The following is a 25,214-nucleotide window of genomic DNA, read 5'->3' as shown; positions in this document are numbered from 1 at the left end:
GCATGTTTAAAACAATTTGTTTAAATAAAAGTTGTTTTAGTGTTACATCTCATCAAACACAAGTCGTGTAAGACCATTAGTATACGTGAATGTATCAGTATGTGAATGGATGTGTGTGAATCTGAGAGTGGCTAAGAGTTGTTAAAAGTCTGTATCTGTGTTAGTTTTTGGAACCCTAGAGTCATGCCAAAATACTTATAGTCGAATTTTTAATTAGACGAAGTCAACTGACGTTTACGGTGTTGTCAGTTTTTAATGAAATAAAAATAGTGTTGTGACAAAGTATAAACCCGTGAATTAATGATCGGTGATGGCACTAGTCGCCGCGCCGCGCTTTGTAATAAGACGTCAAAAAACTGATTGTAGTTACATAGTACTAGTACCTAACTTATATCAGAGCACTTTTATACAATTTTGAAATAGAAATAATATTCTTTTATTGTTTGAAATGATTGACTATTCACACCCAATGTTCATTCATCTGATTGAACAAGAACTGAACGCATCACTATTACTTTAAATATGGCAACATTATTTTACAAAGTGACATTAGCTACTGTCAGTTGGCTTCGTCTAATTAAAAATACGACTATAGTAAGGCCTCTGGAGAATCAAAATCCAATTAACCTAGCGTAATTTTTATATGTATATCTAGATAGTTTGACTATCTCAGAATCCATACAATGGGAGATTCTGTTATAAAGGAGCCCCGAAATGCAAAAAAGCGTTGGCGCAACAGTCTTTCGCTTTGGCGTGGGGTATACAAAACGTTTGTTCTGAGGTGCGTCCGGATTTATTAGTCCATGGAGTTTTTGATATCTCAAACAGATTGCTTAGGTGTACAGCTTTCTTACTGAATAGGTTTTTGTATTTAGGTGGAGTTTGACTGTGAGATATTTAAAAAGACTGCGATAGTCAACTTTAACAATTGCTCTACACGTTTCAGGTTAATCAGTGAAGATTCAGCCGTTCCTCCCCATGCAGGTAGACAGTATGTTTGTTATAATGGACTGACGAAGTGCTAGATAAAATATTCTAATTTCTAATTTCAGTCTATTGAATTACATTAGCTTTCTGAAGCAAATTTAGCGACCTTCGCTCTTGTTCTTTTCATTGATGCAACGACAATTCAATTCTATTTCTGGATACATTACATAATTTGATTGTATAAAGCTTGTGCCTTATATAAACAATAAAATGAAAATGCGCAGACATTCTCATATAGGTTCTTACAATTACAATAATATATAATAATAGTTATTTCATTTCTATTATTATTTAGATCCATATTTCGTTTACGGATTAGTGACAATTCAGTCAAAGTTGCTAAGTCAGTACAAAAGTATTAAGGTTAAACCAAGGCCGTTGCCGACTCAGATTGAAGGGAAGCAGAAGTAAAGAGGCAATTATTAAGTACTTATCTGAGTAGAGGACATCATAAAACCCTAGTGAGATAAGAACTTTAGATAATACAAGTACAAAACTGACATAAAAATGCAAATTAGGATCCCATCGAGGCGGGTAGATTTAAAGATTGATCAACTCTGTAAAGTTATAGAAGAACTTTAGCACTTAAAATTACTAATTTAAGTTTATCAAGGCGAGATGAAGATTATTACCTACAGTGTTAAAATAAAGAAGTCGCTGTGAACGTGATACTTTGAATATTTTTGGACCAAGATTAAAGTTTCTGTAAGCGAAGGAAACAATTTTATTTTCTACTCCAAATAAAACTGTGTTACCGTGGCCACTTTCATAAGATTTAGAAACAAGCCTCAATAATAATTATAATAGCCGTAGAATGTAAAGCTATTGATTCTATTTCTGGATACATTACATAATTTGATTGTATAAAGCTTGTGCCTTATATAAACAATAAAATGAAAATGCGCAGACATTCTCATATAGGTTCTTACAATTACAATAATATATAATAATAGTTATTTCATTTCTATTATTATTTAGATCCATATTTCGTTTACGGATTAGTGACAATTCCGTCAAAGTTGCTAAGTCAGTACAAAAGTATTAAGGTTAAACCAAGGCCGTTGCCGACTCAGATTGAAGGGAAGCAGAAGTAAAGAGGCAATTATTAAGTACTTATCTGAGTAGAGGACATCATAAAACCCTAGTGAGATAAGAACTTTAGATAATACAAGTACAAAACTGACATAAAAATGCAAATTAGGATCCCATCGAGGCGGGTAGATTTAAAGATTGATCAACTCTGTAAAGTTATAGAAGAACTTTAGCACTTAAAATTACTAATTTAAGTTTATCAAGGCGAGATGAAGATTATTACCTACAGTGTTAAAATAAAGAAGTCGCTGTGAACGTGATACTTTGAATATTTTTGGACCAAGATTAAAGTTTCTGTAAGCGAAGGAAACAATTTTATTTTCTACTCCAAATAAAACTGTGTTACCGTGGCCACTTTCATAAGATTTAGAAACAAGCCTCAATAATAATTATAATAGCCGTAGAATGTAAAGCTATTGATAGAATGACGCGAAAGTTCACGCCTACATATATCTGAATAATTAATTACCTTTGACTGCTATTAAGTAGGTAGTATCTGAATCTTACCTTTAAATCAATGTACTTGTTTATAACTTTTTGAACCGTTCCTTTAAAAAAATTTCTAACATGACTACTTAAAACATGAATGAAAATATTTTATAATCATTTTTAATTACCGTAATCTTTGTTTATTAAAGGTCAAAAATACCAAAAATATAACGCATAAACTTTCCCAAAACTATTTATTGTAGCTGTCTAATGATTTTAAATAGAACATTTAAAGTTCTTTGTCATTAGAGGTTGACCATAGTAATCAGGATCAGGTTGAGGTCCCGAGCGAGCTAATACATCTCTTTTATACGTATAGACACGTCTGTTTGAGTGATAGTACTCCATCTTACTTTCATTCAACTTCCACCCACACGTATTATTGCTAGTTTCGCAGAAATAATATCGCTCCTCAGGTATTTTTCTAGCCCTCTTCCTGAGATATTGGAGCCGACCTCCGTCCGGCTGGGTTTCGTGGAGTACTTTTGACACGTTTTCTTCGACAGGCATCATAATCGAGTTAGGTATTTGTTTTACGTCCATCATTTCGACCTCCTTACTTAACTTCGACTTTATTCGAGGACTATACTTTGCTGATAAGTTTATTTTGCCGTCTCGTATAGGTTTTCGCCTTCGATTTACGTTACTACTCTCATGATGTAAGGATAAAGACTGTATACATGGTTCTATATTTGCTCTAGAAACGTCTTCAACGCAATATTTTGTTGGCTTGTTATGTTCAGCTGCCTTTAAGATTTTTTCCCTATTTTTGTTGAACCACAATATTCGTCGCTCATTTTCTTTGGTGAAATTTTCTATTATAAATTTAAGCACGTTGGGATTTGTGTAGTCGATTGGCATTTTTATTATAAAAATAAAATAAAAGTTTTATAAACAGTATAGTAAAAGCAAAATATATAAAAAATCCCTACAAATATGTAAATAAAAAAAATGATTATGCCGTTAAAATGTCAATACGACATAGATTGACGTTAAAAAATCATACAGATAAGAACACTTTTTGCGTTTAAAAAATTGTTTTGTTCGTGTTCGTGTTTTTGATATCCAACAAGCGAGAAGAGGTTTAATGGATGATTACAGAATGCCTCCTATGAGCCGCCGTGACGGTGGATAACGCCTGCAGCATGACGAACTGGTAAATGTCATAAGACTACCAGTAATTGGTGATTCAATATTTTATAGGCAGCTCATTAGTGTTGCCCAAATGCAGTCTTGGTCTTGGTATTGCGTCAATACACTTGGTCTTGGTCTTCCTATCGTCTTGCAAATACCTATTAGCCTTTTATTATAAAATATTCATATGTATGTTTAAAACATAACAAACAGTGTTTTTTAATTATTTAAAAAACTGGTGTAAGTTAAAATCTGTTAAAATAATTAACTGTTGAAATCGAGCTTTTGTCAACTGTCATTTTCATACAAGGGTCTATCCACAGACACCGATACGAACTCCAATGGATAGCTTGTATCGACAGATGGCTATTACAATCCGTCGATTGGTTATGGGCACACTTTTACAACATTTGGTTTAAGAATACTATTTTAGATGGTGCATTATGGATTGAGATAAGTTATTGGGTTCGGGCGTTAATAACGCCCAAATCTCAGTTTGTCTTAACTACAAGACGCAAGAGGCTTAAGTCTTATCTTGCTCAAGTCTTGGTCTGTCAAGACCAAGACCAAGACCCGCCTTATTGCGGCAAGACCAAGACCGATTTTGGGCAACACTACAGCTCATCGATTTTGCTTTAAATAATTGATCGGTAAGCCGCCTTGTTATGGGATTTTATGATAAGATTCTGAGTAGTGACTATGTATGACTCCCGTATATCAAACATGTATTGGTCATAGGCCATAGCTCGCGCTAAGTCTCGACTCTTACCCTTAATCCCATATACAAAACCGCTAGAACGACCTAAACTCTAAATGTTATCAAACTTTTACTCGCGAAGCTCATTGAAATGCAAGCCGTAACTAGATTTTAAATTAGACACGTCAGCGATTTATCATAACTGCATAATTTTGTGATATTTACATACCTACGTTTCATTTTCACGTGCGGTTTTTGCTGTTATGCATATTTAATACTACAATTTATAAAAGATTCTATGATCTATATTATTTTAGATCGTTAACTTAACCATAAATCACATGTAGATAGACGGATATAGAAAAATATCCATACATTAATAGTTATTTGATACTATATGTAGTAAATTATTAATATCTTTATTTAAAATGTACTAGCTGGCCCCTCTAACTTCGTTTCGGCTTAGTGATTTTTTTTTACTTTGCCTTCCTTTTTAGTAACTACATACCAATATATTAACTATGTCGCTATGATACTCCATAGAGACTGTTCGATTTTCTGGATAAACGCTAAGTAGTAAATAAAACTAAATTTTTCAATGTTTTTATAGTTTTCTCTCTATAAGAACCTTCTTCAAAGTTCAGTTAATAAATCAAATTAATCGAATTTGTCCAATTGTCCAGCCTTAGTCTTTGAGTTTTGTTCTTAGCAACATATTTTGCGATTCAATTTTATTTTAGTAATCTTATTAAATACCGGCTTCTTAAATATATTTTTATTCATATTATAAAAACTATTGTTTCTTATTATTAAAATAGTTCAATATAAGTATATATTCTTCATATTTAACTATTTTCGTAAATTGGGAAATGTACTGGCGTCCCATCCCCTAATCTCTTGGCTGTGGCATTGATCATATCAGGGGTGGCTTCTTTCAAATCATAGACTAGACCCATTTTATAGAAACATCGAATGAAGAATGACGTAAAGTTAAAGAAATCGAAATGCTCTGCTGCTTTGTAGTCGAAAGGGAAGACGTGGTGATAGTTGTGCCAGCCCTCGCCTAATGTTACTGTTGCCACAAAGCGATTCTCTCGTGGAATTATATTTCTGAAATAATAAAAGCAAATTTAGTAATAACACCACCTATGTATGTACCCAGTAATATTTATCTAGCAGATTGATAATATGTATTTTCTTCTTTACAAAATGCGTTTTAGATGTGTTTTGTGTTCCCAAGAAAATCACACGAAGTGCCTTAACTAAAGTGCCTATATAGTTTTAATATTTCTTTACAAAACCTAAATTAAACTTACTTATTATAAGTCTTGTATCCATAAGTGTGCGCCAGGCTGTTGACAGTCAGTTCACTGTGAAACATTCCAAGGAACCGCAAGAACCACTGCCACGCTATAGCACAACGCCAACTTTCATCCCAAAAGTATAGTGATATTGTAATAGGTAGGATGAAGCACATGAATAATTTTAAGTAAGAGAAATATCTGCAACAAGAGAAACAATACAATAGAAAAACAAATAAAACACTAAATAAAAACTAGATGTTAAATGTTAGTGTTTATTTAGAACACAATGGTTTGTGGTATTTAATTAGTCCATTCATATGAGCTAAATATACCTATACAAAAATTAAGCAAAACAAATTAATCGTATACGTACGAAAGTATTTTTTTTCCACTAAATTATTTTAATTAAAATACAAGTGAACATTAGATATTGATGTAGACAAGACAATTTTTTTATTTATGATGAATAATTTAACTACAGCACATATTGCGGCTGTTTATTTAACTATTAACTAATGGTCAAACGAAACGAAAGATATGAAGAAAAAACCTGAAGTATAAAAATAATTAATTTAATTAACTTCCATTCTGTACCTATTGTAAAACCGCAACAAAGGATCACCGGTAATATCGGTCATATCCAGCTGCTTTCCACGTAAAATAACTTGATCGTTTTTTTTCAACATCAGCCAGCCGATATGTGAGAAGAATAAGCCTCGGTTTGCATTGTGGGGATCTGCGTCCGTGTCACTGTATTTGTGATGAACTCGGTGATCTCGCACCCATTGTTCTAAGGAGTTCTGGAAAAGCATATCAATATGAGCGATGTTTAATTAAAACCTTTAGAATCTTCTCGACATCGGATCGAATTTTGTTGTTGAAATTGTTAAGGTGAGGAATGGCTAATTGATGAATAAATAATCTCCTATATATTCGGTAAATAGCGACACATCGCTTGTATTTTTTACCATATATATATAATTAGACGCAGGACGCACAACTATACGTGCTCATCTTAAGGCCGATTTACATTATCTTAGCGTTTAGGAGAGTTCTTTAGTACAACTTGAAAGGCAAGTTCTTTAGCGTAGCGTTTACTAAAGCAAGTAGCGTTTACATGTTTCAACTAAAGTACTATCCTAAAGCACTCTCCTAAACACTAAGATAATGTAAATCGGCCTTGAGGGACGGGCGTGATTGAACGCCACCAATTCCCAAACTTGGCTAAAAAAAAATCTTACAAAAATTTAAAAGGCGTATTTATACATTTTCGGTATCACCCGAGTAGCGAAGCTTCGCAATCACAGTCCAACAATATCACTTATTAAATGAGGTAGTTATATATAATAGGGTATTCTCAGTGGGGGTAGGTACTAAAGGTAATGAAAAATACAATTCTGTTATCTGTATAAGATTTATATAAAAACATTACAGCTACAGTACAGCTATTTGTTAAATTAAATTAAGACGTTCACCACATCAGCAGCGACGTTCGTATATATTATATTTATTTTATCACATTTCCAAAACATCTTTCATAATACAGCTGTGGTGGTACTTAATGAAAGATTTTATTTCAAGATTATGAGGTTGAAACCGTGTTCTTGTAATAAGGATTTCGGTATCAAAATTTTGGGCTGGCGAGATACTTTGCATGTAATAACGTACAGGACAGATGCCGGCAAAAATATTACGTCGGTTTATTTCTTATTTAATTAAACTGTAAGCACAGCTGTTGCTGCCAACGGCCGATTTCATAACGCTCATTAAATATTGAATATATAATTTGACGTGCTTCAAAATAAATTTGCGAAATTCATTCATCACAATATCTTTACACAAACAATTTCTTTAATAACATAGTCAATACTTGGTTTTAAAGCTTGCTTTGTGTAGTGCTTATATGGACTTAAATGAATGTGGAAAAATTCAGGGCAAAATATTTGTATGTTCTTAAGATGTCATTTATAACTTACTTGGCCAGCGGCTGCAAAAGCAAGAAGCAATAATATCTTCACTGGTAGTTTTGCTTTATAAGCCTTATGTGTCCATAATCTATGCGCTCCACCAGTGATTCCAAAACCCGTAAACACATACATACACACCGCTGAAAACATATTGAGTTTGAAATATGTGCGTTGTTGAGTTGAGATTTTCTTTGGCTATATTTGTGAAGATAATTAAAGAAAGAAAAACACTTTATTACAGATAATAAAAAAGAATGTCTATTTAAAGGAGAATGTGCACCAGCCCCCACAGTATGATTCCGTGTCGTGGGCAGCTAGCCTCTTTCATTTGACATATTAACGATTTTTGGTACTTGACATAATACTTTAAGTATTATGTAGAATTTAATAATTAAATTACTGTTGCACAAGAAGATTAGTTTCGTTTTCAGCATAGAACAGGTTTAGAGGATGTTGCTTAAGATTGTTAGTGAATGTATAAAGTTTAGAATCCATAGATAGTAATAGTTATGTTTTTAAGAAAGTTATAAAAGCTGAAAGGGCCTTTGAAAGAGCAAAAGCGTTGGGCGAAGAAAGTGCGTTTTTTGAGTAGCTTATGTTATGTAGGTTTGCGTTGTGTATGATGTGGTGTGATGTGATGATATGGCCATTAAGAATAGTTGTCTAACCGTTGGAAGTTTTGTTTCATCCTACAATTTGGAAGTTGGGTATCGAAGAAGAAGATCTTTAGAAAAATCTTAGGAATGGTGCATTTAAAAAATGTGTTTAAATTTATCATTGCTTTTTTAATTTACATTTTACTACTATTAACATATATTGACTACGCACGGATAGATATAAATATATTCAAAATTATGACAATATGTTTCACATTAACCGAAAGCTCTGAAATGGTAATGGATCATATTATGCAAATGCAAATTCCATGGCAAAACCCTATTGTCGATAGTTGGCTTGAAATAATAAGTGGTATCAGGTGAAATAGAGATTGCTTCATGGTTATTATCACCCAATATAACAGTGATTGAATGAATAGCGATTTCCTACTCTATAGCGGTCATTAAAAATTTTATGTATATTTTATTATAATTTATACTTATTATATAACAGAAAGCAAGAAAGCAACCATTGCAACAGTATGCCATTTTTATGGCACTATCATATTATATAGTTATTTTTGAAGTTATACTTCTTTTGGCGCGATGGAGAAAAATAATGACAGTGAATTTTTACGCTGCGCGCGCACACCAACACCTAAATTCTACATCGTAAAGTTAGTTCTAGGTGGCATGAAAATCGATAATAAGTAATAACTATGTTCAAGTTGTATATTATAGTACAATTAAACAGTGTGAATAAATAAATATTATTTTGGTGTTTTTATTAAATCAATTTCATATACAACGGTGATAGTATTTAAAAATAATAATTTATTATTTATTAGTATATCTATATATATTGAATATTAGTGATAAAACTTATTTGAATAAACTGTTTTGAGTGTATTTATAGATTAGAGGTTAATTGTCGGGATGTATAATTTTTTAATTATTGCTTCTGTTAATTCCAACTATGTATGTTGTCCCAATTAAGTATTAATTCTAACGCGGGTACATAAATACACACACTTTTTTAACTATAGCAGGGCTCGCTTTGGGCACGTGATGGTGTAACGATGGTTTTACTTACGTACAAAAATAAAAAATTAATTTATATAAAATATTAAGGTAACAATATTTTGAATCAAGTTACTAAATAATAAGAAAAAACAAATGCAGACTTATATAAACTATTGCACGATTTCCATTCCGACATCATTAAAAATTACTCACCAAATAAAACAGTTTGCCATTTGACTGGAAAAGCATAATTATAACACCAATATGTCGCAACCAAGTGATATAAAACTAAAGCAATAGCTGTTGTCCACTTAACATCATTTTGAAATCCTAATTTTTTTTCAAAAGCAAGAAATGTTTCACTTAGTTTCGATTCTGTTCGTTGGTGTCCTGTCATTTTGATACTACGTACTTTATTCAATGAAATGATAATTTAAAGAGTCGGAATTTCGTAAGGGGTATTCATCGAATGACCTTATTTGTTTTGACCTGTTGACATTTCAACAGTCGTATTTTAATTGTCTGATCTGTATTCTTTCATGTACCTGCGAAAGTGAACATTATACACGTAAGCAATAAGTTCAAATAAGCTTGGAAAAATCCCCAATTTACGTATTTTATGCAAAATCGTCGATAGTATTATAAATATACTACGCGTTCGTATAATTAGAAGACGAACCTTAATAAACATCGTATGGAAAATGATTAAGTTCTTTTGAATATAGTAACAATATTATAAACTCATTAGTCTATAGCTAAGTGTATATGTAGCATTTACCGTTGTTAATTAAGGTTAATTTCAATGTAGTAAATAGAAAGGGATCTTCATATTTAAAGAATAAACATTAGTTTCTTAACTGTTTTTTATGTATATATAAATACTTTGTATTTCGATTTGGAATGAATTCATTATTTTCACTGTATTTGAATAATTTATGAAAATTTATTTAGAAGACAATAGACTAGAAACACAAATTAGTCTTACCAATCGATTTCGTTTCCAATTTCCTTTCAAATTTGTAATGTCAGTTATAAATTTCCTTTATCTCTCTGGCTGTTAATAATCTTAAGGAAGGCATCTTAATGATCACGGCGCCATATTGATTTGAACATTATGTTAAATCGGCGCGTCGTTTTATAAATACGTATTTAGTTTAATAAGTGTCTGCTTGCACCTGTTTTACGATATAAATTGAGACCATATTTGATATTTTGTAAAAGAAAAGCCTAAAAGCCGTAATTAATACTCTATTTGTTTTTGAAGAATTTATAAACAAGCTTAGTTTATATATATTAAAATCATTAATATATATATATATATATATATATATATTAAATTTATTAATCAAATCTTTAATTTATTCGATATGCATCCAGATATTCTCATATGTTTGTATGTTGCTGTTTATGTTTAAATTAGTAGTACCTGCAATCACTGAGGGACAGTGACAACAATATCCTGAGGACGTTGCTTGGTAACTACGATCTCTTGTATGCTGTAGACTTTAACAGCGTATTACACGCACTGTTATCATAATTTGTTTTTTTTATTTTATAAGCGGAGTGTTAACATACATATCTGAATAGCGATTGGCCACCATCAGCCGGAAATGCTGAAAAGATGCCGTGATGTGCGCGAGCTCCAATTGGCTAATTAGCAAGCATTAGAATAGGATAGTCGCAAGGAGTTTTTTGTTTCTAAGGCCAAAACCCACTTTGGGTCGATGTGCTAGCGGAGAAAGTATACTTATTGGTAAATAACCCGTTACTTGTAATATGTTACTTTAAATAAGGAACATAGAAGTGTTTAATATTCTAACCCAACGTAAACAATTACAATGTAAAAAAAATCATGTTTATTTTTATTTGAATAGATTCACAAATTGTTTTTTCTTAAGTCTTTAGTATTACACAATTGAATATGTACTGTGGTTCTTCAGAGACCAATGTTAAACCCTTTAGTGTCCTTTTGGTGCCTGAACCTTAAGTTAATTTATATTGTTTAAACAATAAATATTTAGTATAATTTATACTGTTATAAAAATTGTTTGTCATGCTGAAAGGTTATAACCAGACAGTGACCGATCCACTTTATTGATACAATTTAAATAAATTACTTTGTCAAAGTAATTAATTCACATGAAACAATTGTTTTACTTCAATAACAAGTATTCGAACACGGTGTAGTGGTGATAATTTTTATTAATTTTTAACTAGGTTCTTAATAATGACCATAGTTTTATTGTATTAATCTTTTATATAACTATATTTTCCCCAGAGCAGTGTTGTCTTCAGTATGTGACTCACATCCCTGAGGTCGTAATCTCCGGCTACAGCAATGCACTTATTGGTTATGTGCGCATCTAATATCTCGTATGGTGAAGAAAAACGTAGTAAGAAAACCGGCATGTCTTAAACCCAAAAAGTCGACGGCGTGAGGCAGAAGGTTTATCACCTTATTGCCTATTAGAAAAAACAAATGATTACGAAACAGGTGCACAAATCTCAAGCCCAGAACTTAATTGTTTGTAGCGCCACTAGTATTTTTTACTGTGTGTATTTTGAATTTGGTATTTCTATTCTATTTCTACAAATAGGTACAAATACTTTAACGAAGATTGTCGCGACTATTACAGCAGTCGTGGTCTAGATGCAGCCTTATCAAATTGACAATTTGACAATAGTAGTATGATGGGTTAAATTGCATTAACCTAGTATGTAGTCTACGAGATAGTATAAATATAATCGTATTAATAGTAGACATATCTGCTTTACATAAAAAATAAATTTAAATAATGTTTCGGATATCAAAAAGTACCAGAGGAGAATTTCAATTAAGTTACAAAATTCTCAAGGGTCAAGTTAAGTTAATACCTTATCTAATATATAAAGATAAGCTGTATAAAATCCCAAATGCTTGATCTTGTTTAAATAATCCGAGCTCCGCGGTAGGACTAGTATAAAATGAACGCGCGTGGTCACGATACTGCCGCAATAGTTGTAAGATAAATAGAGGGATACGGCCACATACCGCATGCACTTTGTCAGCTCTTGCAGATTACGTATTTCTATATTCTTATTTCAAAATTAAATTCAGATTTGTATTCATGTAAATTGTCATTAAAGGTTTTTGAAAAAAAGGGTGCGTGTACTTATGTACGCGCGTAAGAAGTTATACTTCTTTGGCATTATTAAAAATAGTTTTTTTATTGCATGCAAATAAGTAATTACAATTAAATAATCAAAGACTGGAATAGGAGTCATTATAGTCAATAAAGTTCAGTTTACATTTGAAAAATTAAATTAATAAATTTTTATTATTATTTTCTATTATTGTAACATAAATTCTATTATTATTCAAATGTTATTTTTAAATTATGTCCAATGCCGTAGCATCTCCTTGGGCAACTTCATTCTGTTAATTTTGTGTCACGGTGCGCGTGCATCGTAAAATTTCACTCTCATAAATTTTTCATAACGCGCCTAAAGAAGTATAACTTCAAAAAGCATGTGGATTAGAATACTTATCAGCCACTATGAGTCGAGATATCCGATTCAGTTGTTAGATGTTGGTTTGATAATTAATTTTTAAAAGCTTGTAGATTGAAAGTCTGATCATCAATCTCAGCGCAATGCAGATAATTCAATCCTGAAAATAATAGCGCTTAAAAAGTAAACAACGTAACAGGATTTCGCTTAATTCGGTTTAATTTATTTTGAATGCTTTAATAATCTTTAACGCTACCAATTCTGATTATTCACTTATTTGTGGGAATTCAGTTCAATATGTACATATTGATTAACATTACGAAATACTAAAAAGCATTGTAGTCTGACCCAAGTCAAAATTCAAAAACATGAAAACATTTGATTATTGCCTTTTTTACGCTAAATTTTTTGATTCTCAACACGTTGTTTTCATATTTGTTCTTAAGAATTTTACTATGTTTTTTATTCGCCTTAATAGGTGAAATGGAGCGAAAAACAATTCTGTTCCTAGAAGAGTACTATTGTAGGACGTAAGTAAATTAAAATATATATTTTTTTCAATTCAAAACCAGCGGAGTTACACAACACACGTAAATTTCTAGGAAAACTATTTAAAAATATGTTGACCTAACGTATACAGAAGGATGTATGTGTATCTATTATAATACATTATATTACTGTATAGAGACTGGTGTAAATTCCACTATTAACAACAGTATTGTGGGATTATTTTATATTTAAGTGTATAAATAGTTAAAAAGTACTCATCTGAATATATTATTACAAAAAATATTGAATAATTTTTCTTTTTCCTGTCGTGTCCTTTTGCAATGAAATAATACTTTCATAAATAAGACTGAATTCGTCTATAAAATAATGACGTAAAAGATCACGTGAATTATTTAACGATAAAATTTTTCGCCATTTTTATAGATTTCACCGGAATTTGAAAGCTCTAAATCTCTACTGAATTAACAATATGTGAAATCGTTTATTCATCAAACGTCAGGAAGTTGGATACAGTACGTTTGAAACATTTTCACTCAATAAAAGGTGACGCAGTTTGCATGACATGCATATGCATGAGCCTCCTGGATAGATAGAAGCGCTGCATGTAAATGCACCAGACTAGAGGAAATAATACGGAAATAGAGATGGCACTAATTATATATGCGTAGGAATTGCTGGTACGAATGTTAATGGTGAGGATCGTTTAATTTGGAAAATATTTCGAAAGAAAACCTACCAATTGTAAATTCTTTGTTCGTTGTAGTTAGAAGCATTCCACAACTGAGCGTAAGAGGCCAGGAATAGGTTGCGAAGGCGGAAAATACTAGAAGGCAAGTACTGGTGAAGGCAAGTATTTTGTGCCTTATTCTGCAGTCTGGAAATGCAAAATATATTAAAAAAAACAGATTGGCTTTTTGTTTTTGTATTTGTTTTTTTTTTTAAAGACAATTGACACCAATTGACCCATGCTAAGCTGGTGAAGCTTGTGTTATGGGTACTAGGCAACGGATATTATAGATAGATAGACATATAAATACATAATATTTAAACACCCAAGACCTAAGCACAACACCAAATGCTCATCACATCGATGTTCGTATCAGCCGGGGCTCGAACCCGGGACCCATGGATTCGCAGTCAAGGGTAGGGACTAACCACTAGACCAATGCGTCGTATGGAGTATGTATGTATGTATGTATGGAACATATGCAGATGAATACTAAAGTAATGTACACGGAATTCCACTGCTGTAATTTTCATTGTTTCCCAAATTTCTATGGTTATTTTCAAACTGAATTATCGAGTTCAAAAATGTATAAATACTAATCTGAAATATAGACAAGTGAATTCACTCACACACATTTGTAGGTAAATTCAAGACAATTGGCAAACATATTTCTCAAACGAAATTTTTCCAGTTAAAAACTGCAACCGCTCATGTCGTTACAGTGACTAAAAAGCGAGCCAAAACACGATATGATACTTTAAATAGAAAAAAGCGCCTAGCTTTGCGAAATTTTTCAATTTGGTGAAATGGACAACGCTGACAGGCTCTCGAATTCCTGCTTTGGATATCGTAATCGGTGAAAGCCAGGGTTTTCGATTCAAACGTGCATCTGATCGCCGCTATTCCTCTGTGATTCGAATTAAGCCGTTTACCAATTTCAAATTGCAGTCGTAGTAAACCTTCGATTTTCCAGTGATTATCATTTTTAGTTGGATGTTGATATTAATCGATTCTAAACACTTTAATCAACACAAATCAAAATATCATTAATTCATGTAGGTAACCTAGTGTTCACTTAATGTACACTTAATTAATCTACTCCTTCAACTTCTCCTTAACTGTGCAAAGTATCCTGCTTGGGAACTCCTTGATATCATTCGAGCTCAGCCGTAAAATCTTATTTTATTATTTATTTATAAAAGAATCTTCTTTTCGAAATTCTTTTCTGCCTCGCTCTAGCTCCTCATATATTAATTATTATTACCATTTTTTTAGATTTGAGTTTAGTTTAGTTTTAGTTATTATTTCTAGTGTTAAATGTAAAAAGGATTGCCTGGAAGAATTCGCTTGTTAACTTTTTAACCTGTTTCTTTTATATTTATGGTAACGAAGTGTAAATAAATAAATAAACGTCAGTAAAAAATAATGCTTCTTAATTTACTGCTAGATCTCAAATCAATTACGTAAAACGGATAAGAAGAATAGGCAATATTCTGCCACTCTTTTAAATCGCAAAGGTTTTTACAAAATGTTTGTAAGTACCTGCCATTACATCATGCTACTCATCATAGTTAATTATTAAATAAAATAACGAATAAATAAATAAGAAAGCCAAATGTCTGACGCCTATCAGCACGGTGAAATAGGAGCATGCACTTACATTGTACGAACAACACGAAAACATAAATCACAGTTAGTTTTACATATTGATTTAATAAATAAAGGATTTCTTCTTTTTTTAAACATTAAAAAAATTCATTAATATGTACATAATGTAGGAACGAGGTGTTTTACTTCAACATATTAATTAAGATTAGTCCTTCTAGATGGTTGCAGGTTTCTAGATGTTTGACAGTTTATCAGAGGTATATTTTATTCGTTTATCATTCCTGAACACTATTATTTCAATTGTACTGAATACCTTTATAATGGTATCTATTCAAAGGAATATTGTGTATCAATAGTCACGGTTAAGGTAAGGATGGCCTATTTATCGATTTAAAATTATTATATTCTTGGCTTTGTTAGAAGACCAATTCGACTAAGGGTTTCAAGAAAAGAGTGTACCAATTCTCAAAAGGCCGGCAACGCACTTGCGATGTGATTGTCCATGGGTGGCGGTATAACTTAACATCAGGTGAGCTTCCTCCCGTTTGACTACTCCTACATAAAAAATCTTCTTGCTAAAGCGATTGCTTAAATCAAAATTTCTTGAGCTGTATGTGAAATTGTAAAAACAAATTAAACTAAATATAATCCGTTTATTTACTAGGTCTCAACATGACTATAGTCTATCAAGAATAAGTTGACCTGCGGTGAAAAAGGACTAACTAACTACTACTAACTAATTTGAAAATTGAATATGTCAATTAACAAAATGTTTGGTCTTCGAATCGTCTACTCGTTCAGTTTAACAAACGCAAGAGTGTAGGTGTAACCGCCGCTAGACACTTGACAGCCTGCAATGCGATTATTTTAACACTATTAAATGTATCATTATTTCGTAAATATTATGTAATTTTACATACACTTTTACTATCTAAGCCGGTGTGAAGCTAAGTTCGCTTGCGGAATGCTAAAAACGAGCGGCACTTTTTGCAAACAAACCTGGAACCCGAGCTCAGGGATTTAAAATATCAGATGATAAGCGAGAACATTTTCGCATGAATGGAACTAGAGCTCACTTGCTCAAAGAAATTTTACCTGCAATTGACACAAATACCACGCCTAAATCGCGGCTCACTTAGGCTTTCGTCATACAGCGATTTGTGAGCGATATTACGATATTTTTTTAAACGCTGTTATTTATAGGCTATCTATGGCCTTCAAGCGAAACAGTTTGGTAATATTTTTCCGTTGATTGACGCAATGATTGCTATATGCTATGTTTCTATTAGTATTATCATTTGACGTACGAAGAAACGTACGCAGTTGATTGAAACGGCAAAATCGTACATGACTTCTGTCGTCTTTTGATCGTTATATACATATCTTTTTTCCAGTAAAAACCTTACTATGTATATATAATTTAAAGTAAAAAAGTAAAAAAATCATTTAATCATGTAGGTAACATAATGTAGGTACACTTATGACTCGTCAGTAAAGAAATACATATTAATGCTTCTAATTTTTATATTTACTGCCAGTTCTCAAATCAAGGGCGTAGAACGGAAGAGAAGAACTGGCAATAAACTCTCCGCCACTCTTTTAAATCCCCATTTTGTTTTACACAACGTGTGTAAGGAGCTGCAACCGTTACACCATATTCCACATGACATATCAAGTAATAACATAAATATTAAAAAAAACAAAGACTTGTCCTCTATCAGCAGGAGGCATGGTGAAATAGGATAGATATAGGAATTATTATATATAACGATTGAAGAGATCAAACAAGACGTTCAGCCTTCGTAAATAATATAAAATGAGAAACTATTCTTTGTACGTATCTTATAACTTACAAAATGACTGAAGCCTAAGAGTTGCTAAAAAATCCGCTTTAGGCGCAGCTCTCTCTGCACAGAGGGTCCTTATCAGAGCTTACGCAGTTCACCAAAAAACTTCTGACCCAGCTAAAAGACATAAATAGCTCGAGATAACAAAGATCTATATATATTTGCAAGATATTGTTAGCCTTTTATTTTTTGCGTAAAAAACTAAAACATTGAAACAATTGTTAAATAAGCTTTTCACCAAGGAGTTAGTCGAGTTAGTTAGTAGGAGATCTTAGTAATAGGAGTACTAATCGATTAGTGCGAATTTAACAGAAGAAGAAAACAATACAACGAAACATACAATATCGTAGTAATAATATAATTATTATAACGCCGCGAAGTTGGGAACTTTATAGATGTAATAGATTGAACAAACTCGGGTCTTTGTCAAAGAGAATGCTGCTAATTTGATTTCGATGTCAGCTTACCACAGGAGACTTGTGCGCGAGCGGTGTGTTCGTAAATGTGGTACATAGTTTGTACCTCATACCTTAGTCTACGTATATATGAATTAAGTTAGCTGCAAGATTATTAGATTATCTGCTGAGGTATATAACGAGTTTAGGTGCCTTTTACCATTTAAAAGTAGTAGTAGTTACCTACAGATGCATAGCGTACCACATTATATGCACGTGTATGATGTGATAATACAACATGAAAATTGAACTCAGTTAACAAAAAATTAACGCATGACCCGAATTAATATGCGAATGACATTAGCTCATGCTTAGTCACGTGACCGTTTCATACAAATTCATTTGGCGTACAGGGTCACGCTTGTCGCAAAGTGATTTTGTCTGGCCTCTGGAGTTTTGTGGCGCTGGATAAAAGGTCTGGGCTTGAGATTTATGTATCGGTTTTGTTATCATTTGCCTTTTCTAATAGGCACCTAGGTGATTAGAATTATGTGCCTTAAACACGCTTTTTGGGTCTACAACATGGCGATTTCCTAAGGTTTTTTGTTATACAAAAAGTCCATTGGTGCATAGCTGAAGTTCAAAGTTACGGCCTCAAGTATGAGAATCGCACGTTGAAACTTCACAGGCCAACATTGCTTATTCAAAAATCAACCACATATAATTTAAATGTTAAACTGGCTAAACAAAACGCTATTAATTCTAGATAAAATAATAATGATATCTTGGTCAATCAATCACTCTTGATAGTGATATTTGATCTATATGAACTAGTATTGTCTTTGATTAACATAACTTTTATTCATTTAAATAAAACACTATTTTGACCGGATTGAAGTTATGTATTATTATAAATTTACAACTATTTGACATAATTTTAAATTAATCCGACGTTTCGCGTGCTTTACAGCGTGCGTGGTCACGATCCAATAATATCCAAATTAAAATCTCAAAAAGAAACACAATCCGCGAAAATAGAGGATACCGTGAGCCATTTTTGCCAAAACCCTCCATCTTTTAGTCGATACCAACTCCGGGGAAATAAATACAGATAATGCAACTTTCTCTGCAGCTGTGATACTTTTTTGACATTCAACATCTTTTGTCTTCAGTCACCGTGACCACGCACGCTGTAAAGCACGCGAAACGTCGGATAAATTTAAAATTATGTCAAATAGTTGTAAATTTATAATAATACATAACTTCAATCCGGTCAAAATAGTGTTTTATCTATATGAACTATAAAAACATTGTTTTATTTACGATTGAAACGCATTTAGAATGTAATTATACGAAATTAGGTAAAGGTAGTATTGTAAATTCACACGTAATATTTTGAATATTACATGTTATACATATTTTATGTCACGTACTGTTAATTTGGTAGACAGTTATTATGACACTGGGTTCATAATGTTTACATATTCAAAGTTAATTTATTTTGTGTGAACAGCGGTTCGATTTAAATAGATGCTAGAAATATTATAAAGGGTTCTTCATAGATGATGTTTAATCGGTCAATACGATGAGCTTTCGAAGGTTTTCTACTCAGTTCACCGTCGATTACGCTAGTAGGAGACTGTTACAAAAAATAAGAATTTAGGTTGTCAAAACACTTAAACCATATTTAGTCAAACAGATTATTTTAGCTGATACTGCAGTTCAAAACAAGTACTTTGGTATCTAATGGCTTTAATAATCTACAGGTTTTTAATTTACCATAATCATTGCTAGCGAAATGACTACAATTTACTTTATATCATATAACATAAGGCGTTGTTATAAAATGTATAAAAATATCTTATAAATTTCACATTGCAGTTGAGAAAATTTTTTTCTTTATTTGCACAACAATATTCTAGGAATTAATTCAAAATGGCATTCATAGAATTTATATGTATAAGCGGATCCTCGGCGAGTGGTTTTAACTCACGTAAGTATAATAAGTGAAATTGCAGGCCCATTGTACAGAATACGAATTAATTAGGAGAGTGGTTTCGCATTTCATTATTATTTACCCGTGGACTAAATAAAACATGTTAAAAATATATATCGCTTGATTTAAAAAGCTTTTATTTCAATGAATATTGTTTGACTAATATATTATTAGTATGATAGTTTCGACTTGGTATACATGGAAAAATTTGTAAAAGTAAGTATTTCGTTCCTTTATAATTTTAAATTTGGAATTAAATTAAAAAGCGTCAAGACATTCCCGCGACTATTTAAGCGCCGGATGAGAGAAATGAGATAAATTAACGCGTTTGTCGAATCAATAGAAAAACTCGATAGAAATATCTGATGCTGAAAGAACGTATAATTCTTTCAGCATCATGGTCACAGGTTGAAAAATTTTTTTGAGGTAATTATAGAAATGGTTAATTTGGATTCAAACTAAATGTCAATTGCTGACAAGCATTGTCGAGTTACGTAAATAAAAAAAATGCGTTTAGTCACGTAATTATGGTACACAAAATAAAATATTATTTATTACAATAAAAACCTTGGCTGGAGTAGTTTTAAGGATAATTGCAATTCACTAAAACTGTTATGTGAGTTGTCACCACACCTAAATCAGTAATCAAGGGTTAAAAACCGTTTGCTAACGAGTTTTATAACGACGCGATTACGAAACTTATAAAATAAATCGTATTTTGAGGGTCATTAGCAAACATTTGTCATTCCCAAACTTGGCATGACGTTTATCGTTTTACAATTGATGAACGAATGATACGCGTTATCAATTGTCCCATGGCAATTATTAGACGGCTTGGATTAGTTATTTGTTTAATACTCTTTGGTTCGGTTCGACGTTTTACTAATATGGAGTCGTTGATATAATTCTCCTTACTAAAGACGCTCATTGAACTACGTTTAATATGTTTTCTTGGAATTAATATTTTGATATATTGTAAAGCTAAATCATGTTTATAAAGACGTACCATTAGTCAAAGAAAATAGCTCTCTAAAAGTTGAGAGGCACTTAAAAGTCGCTTAGTTTATTAAGCGCGGAGCTTCGATGTATGGCAAGTATACTAATTGTTTAAAATTTATTGAAGATAAAATATATTAGCAAAACATACAATAATAGTTGCAACATCGTTTGCAATAGACAAAAGAGAGGACCCCATAGCTTTTATGTCAATTATCATTCGTATAAGTTACGTACTGCATGTATCCGAATTACATTTGCTGCCTTTTTGAAGTATTGAAAAATGTTGCCCGTTATGTAATCTTTGAATGTTACTAGCTTTTCCTTGCTAAAGTACGTTTAAGCTCTTGAACATTTTGTGGTAAATGTGAAGGTGAATTGTGATTTTTAAATTAGGATCGTTTTAGTATGATTTGTCCCTGAGGCCGTCGTCATCTAGTGATGACGGGGCGATTTATAATAAATTAGCCTATAACAATAAAGGTAACGTGGAATAGGTATATATAGGTAAGAATCGTGGAATAGTAAGGTATTTTTTTCTAGTGGTCTGGACGGTCTGATCTTTCAAATGTAGCAGTTACACCTGTACACAGTTTTTAGCTGATAACTATGTCCAAAACAAACCTTGTCAGATATAGAATTTAGATTATTAATACAATTATTTTGAATTAATTAATACTCGCATTAATTATACAGTATCTGTCAAATGTGTTAATAGTTTCCAAGTAGTTTATCTTTATTAGGTAACGAAATGATTACTGGCTCATGTCTATATTTGTAGAGTACTACTAATGTTTCCACAGAAAGGATTGAATAGCCATTCCATATCCAATGACTATGGTTCTATACGTCTCAGAACTGTGAGAACAGAAAGTTTAATTAGAGAAACAATGATGTGGCAGCTGATTACATTGGAATTCAATTGGATTGACGTTCTGAAATACAGAAGAATGCAGTACGTATTTTTACATAAGTTTCATTTATCGTTTTTTGTTATAGGTAATCAGCCTGTTCCTGATGTGGGTAGAAGACCTTTGTGGGTCGACATGGGAATTTCTCCCCATTTTTTACTATATGAGTAATTAGCGCACAGAAAGAAAATTAAGGATCAACCAGGGTTGCAAGGCACGTCACGAGCTTAAGAGTTAATCTGTCTAACAATGTACACACACTATAGTGGCAAAAATTAGTATTTATTGCTTATTAGGTAATCAATAATTCTGACATCACATGATAAAAAAAAGTATATCAAAATAAAAAAATCAGAAACGTAACAATATTTTCTCGGTAACACAAGGACAACGGACAAGACCACGTGGATACGGGGTGCTCTGATTCGGTTTTGGGTACTTTTTGAAAATTTGAAAATTTTTAGAACCCTACACTAATTGAAACATGAAGTTAATGTAATGTATGTACATTTGACAAGTTATGGTTAAATTAGGTTTAACTTTAAAATTAACAAATGAGGATATAATCGATTCTATTAATTTACCGAGAATGTCACGTCACTTATAACCAATAGAAAACGAGAATGTCACATCTCTTATAACCAATAGAAAAGTAGAAAATGGCCGTTTCACAATTTGACGGTTTCACTTCGATAGATTACAATCTACCGAATAATATGTAATACGTTAAATTGTAAGCAGTTCGTTGAGGTTCACAATCTTTCGACAGTTTACAATCTCGCGAGATAGATTACAATCTAAAATTATGACGATTAAACAACTATATGTTTATAGCACCTGTATCCTTATTAAAAAAAAATTAAATAACTCTCTACATAGTTACTTATCATTTAATAAAATCAAATACACCACTACACGCAATACTCGTCGAGCGAGTTTGCTTATCTTGCCAAAGCCGCGCACAAATTATTTAAAGAGATCTATTAGGTATGAGGGTGTGCAATTGTTTAATCGGTTGCCGTCTAAGGTTCGTAACATTAGCGTGATTGATCAGTTCAAAAGGGCATTAAAGATACACATCAGAATGGGCCCATTAGACTAAAATTGGGCTAGCTGATGGCGACGTGTATCTCGTTCGTATATACTTAATATTAAATTTCTCATGTAAATAAAAAATAATGAGAAATAAAGTTCTTTAAACATTTATCTAACGGTGTTTACAATTTTACGGTGACATATATATATGTATATGTAAAAATAAATAAACTTAAGGGCAAAAAACAGCTCACACAAACTAAAAATGGTAAGCATTTCGTAAAGGTTCTTATGCAAGACGATTTTTCAAGCTTTCAACCTAACTTATCTTCTTTGAATGATATTTTTTCTTTTATACGTCGAAGTTTCTGAGAAGGGATTATCAGTCAAATTTATCAGGATGTAGGATAAATTTATTTTCAGGAGGCTACAAAGTACTTTAGCATATACTATTAAAATTTAGCAGGTTATTTTTATACATTATAGTTTATTAATAATTACATCCAGTTGCAAACAACCGAACACATTATAATACAGCAAACATTCGCTATTGTTAAAGATTACATTTTAAACGAGATTTTTATCTTTTTATTGTATAATAAAGTCTCCAAACTTAATACGGTGATAAATAATTTTTGAATTAAATTTTTAAACACACAAAGATTACCTTCACTAATTTTTTTACGTATTTCATACAACAATAAACAAGTGACTATTTATAGTAAGTGTTGAGATGAGCGCAAAATATCAACAATATTATAACAAAAATAGTATAATTATATTTTTTTAACTATTACTTAATTTTGAATGATACTGAACTGTTCCCAAAGTTGGAAAAGACCAGATTTAAATCAATTCATTACCATAAGACTTATAGTGGCTAAACACTTACTTGTATCAAAATACTACCTGTGTAACACAATTCAGATATTATCTAAATGCTACAATATCACATAGATACAGGTCAAACTGACAATCTCTTTGTATCAAGTCTCGCAAAATAATGAAATAGCTTTTGGTTTAGTAGTATACAATTCAAATTTCAATTACATAAAGTAACAAACTTGATCTTGATAAAAACTCAAACTTGTTTATGACATAATATCTATAAATAAACCTTTTCAGTTCATATACCGAACTTTTACAAAATTATTTGAAATGTTGATAGATATGTGTGTTGTATGTTTTTCTTTGATCATTTAAGTTTTCTACAAGCACTTTTATACGTTTACTAGTAGCCTCGGCCAAGCGTTGCTGTGGCTAAGATTTTTGTAATATTACATAGTAGTACCTAAACTATGCCATTAAATTGTAGCTTATGTGAAACGTTGGTACTTTCAACACAGCGCCGTCTGTTAGAATTGTGACTCAAATAATAAACAAATATTTTGCGGGCATAAATTGAGATGTAAGCTATCCTATATTTTAAGTTGGATCAAACTACAAACGGTGTGCAAATTTGATTGATATCGGTTCGGTAGTTTAGGAGTCTATAGCGGACAAACAACGTGACACGTAATTTATATATATTAAGATATTATGTCATTTTCGAATCTCGAATAAGTCTGTGGTTCTTCTGATACATTATTATTTCAGTGTACTAAACTCCGATTACACCCCCCAAGACATTTATGCGTATTGGAATGTAATTAAGAGAACTTACAGTAACTCATATTTAACTATAATACTTCCTAAAAGGTATATCCTTAAAGAAAAATCATCCAGCTGTAGGCAATTTGTCATTCTTGAAATTTCGGGGTAACTAACTAGACGATTATTTACCTTTTTCGGGGAAATCCTGATATCCTTACGTTTTATCTTGCTCTTGAAGGGTTTCTAAACGATTATAAGACACATACCTCTATTATACATGTGCTACGATTTATATGAAAAAAGTCATAGGTGAACAGTTCGTTAATATAGGTTCGATGATATAAATTTAGGTTTTTCTCACATGTGTATTAAAATTATATTTTAAATGTTGATAGATGTTGCTATCAATTTGTGAAATCGTAATGGTTTTTCTCCGATAGTTTAAACTTTCCATAGATTCAATCCAAAAATAACTCGTTCAATCTGAACAGTATCCTACGGATCACATTTTTCGACAGCTTACAATATCGAAGATAGATCTATATATAGGAAATTCAATTTCACGGTACAATGTGTACTTTGTTTGAGCAATGATATATTGAGATTCATATATAAATTCGTAATGGCCTTAATACATTATTTATTATGATCTTTAAGATTATAAATACGTCTAAATAATCTCATTGTTGCGGTAAGAAATATATTTCGTCACGTGTCTAGGGGTCATGGCATTGTCCTGATGAAATTAGCCTCAACTAGGCTTAGCGACCATTTGTCTTGCTTAACGACGTCTTCTTGAAAGAGTCTGATAAGCTCAG

The 25,214-nt window shown here is 31.9% G+C and overlaps 1 protein-coding gene across 1 annotated transcript; it reads right to left on the bottom strand.

The window, feature by feature from the left end:
• Positions 1 to 5,216: 5,216 nt before the first annotated feature.
• LOC125050572 (acyl-CoA Delta-9 desaturase-like) lies at positions 5,217 to 9,817 on the bottom strand. Its single transcript, XM_047650499.1, has 5 exons — positions 9,503 to 9,817; positions 7,680 to 7,810; positions 6,298 to 6,503; positions 5,716 to 5,901; positions 5,217 to 5,509 (listed from the first exon to the last, which is right to left on the bottom strand). The coding sequence occupies exons 1-5, from the start codon at positions 9,684 to 9,686 to the stop codon at positions 5,245 to 5,247; spliced, it is 972 nt and encodes a 323-aa protein (XP_047506455.1). The 5' UTR covers positions 9,687 to 9,817; the 3' UTR covers positions 5,217 to 5,244.
• Positions 9,818 to 25,214: the final 15,397 nt, after the last annotated feature.

This window comes from Pieris napi, chromosome 6 (genome assembly GCF_905475465.1).
Source record: "Pieris napi chromosome 6, ilPieNapi1.2, whole genome shotgun sequence".
Taxonomy (NCBI): Eukaryota; Metazoa; Arthropoda; class Insecta; order Lepidoptera; family Pieridae; genus Pieris; species Pieris napi.
Note: the sequence above shows the minus strand (reverse complement) of the source record. Positions and strands in the feature narration are given on the sequence as shown.

Bases quoted from the DNA above. Each gene is read 5' to 3' on its own strand.
- LOC125050572 (XM_047650499.1), bottom strand. From the start codon at position 9,686: ATGACAGGACACCAACGAACAGAATCGAAACTAAGTGAAACATTTCTT. The intron at 7,811-9,502 runs GTGAGTAATTTT...ATATGTTTTCAG, and splicing joins ATGGCAAACTGTTTTATTTG to CGGTGTGTATGTATGTGTTT. The intron at 5,510-5,715 runs GTAAGTTTAATT...TTATTATTTCAG, and splicing joins GGATACAAGACTTATAATAA to AAATATAATTCCACGAGAGA.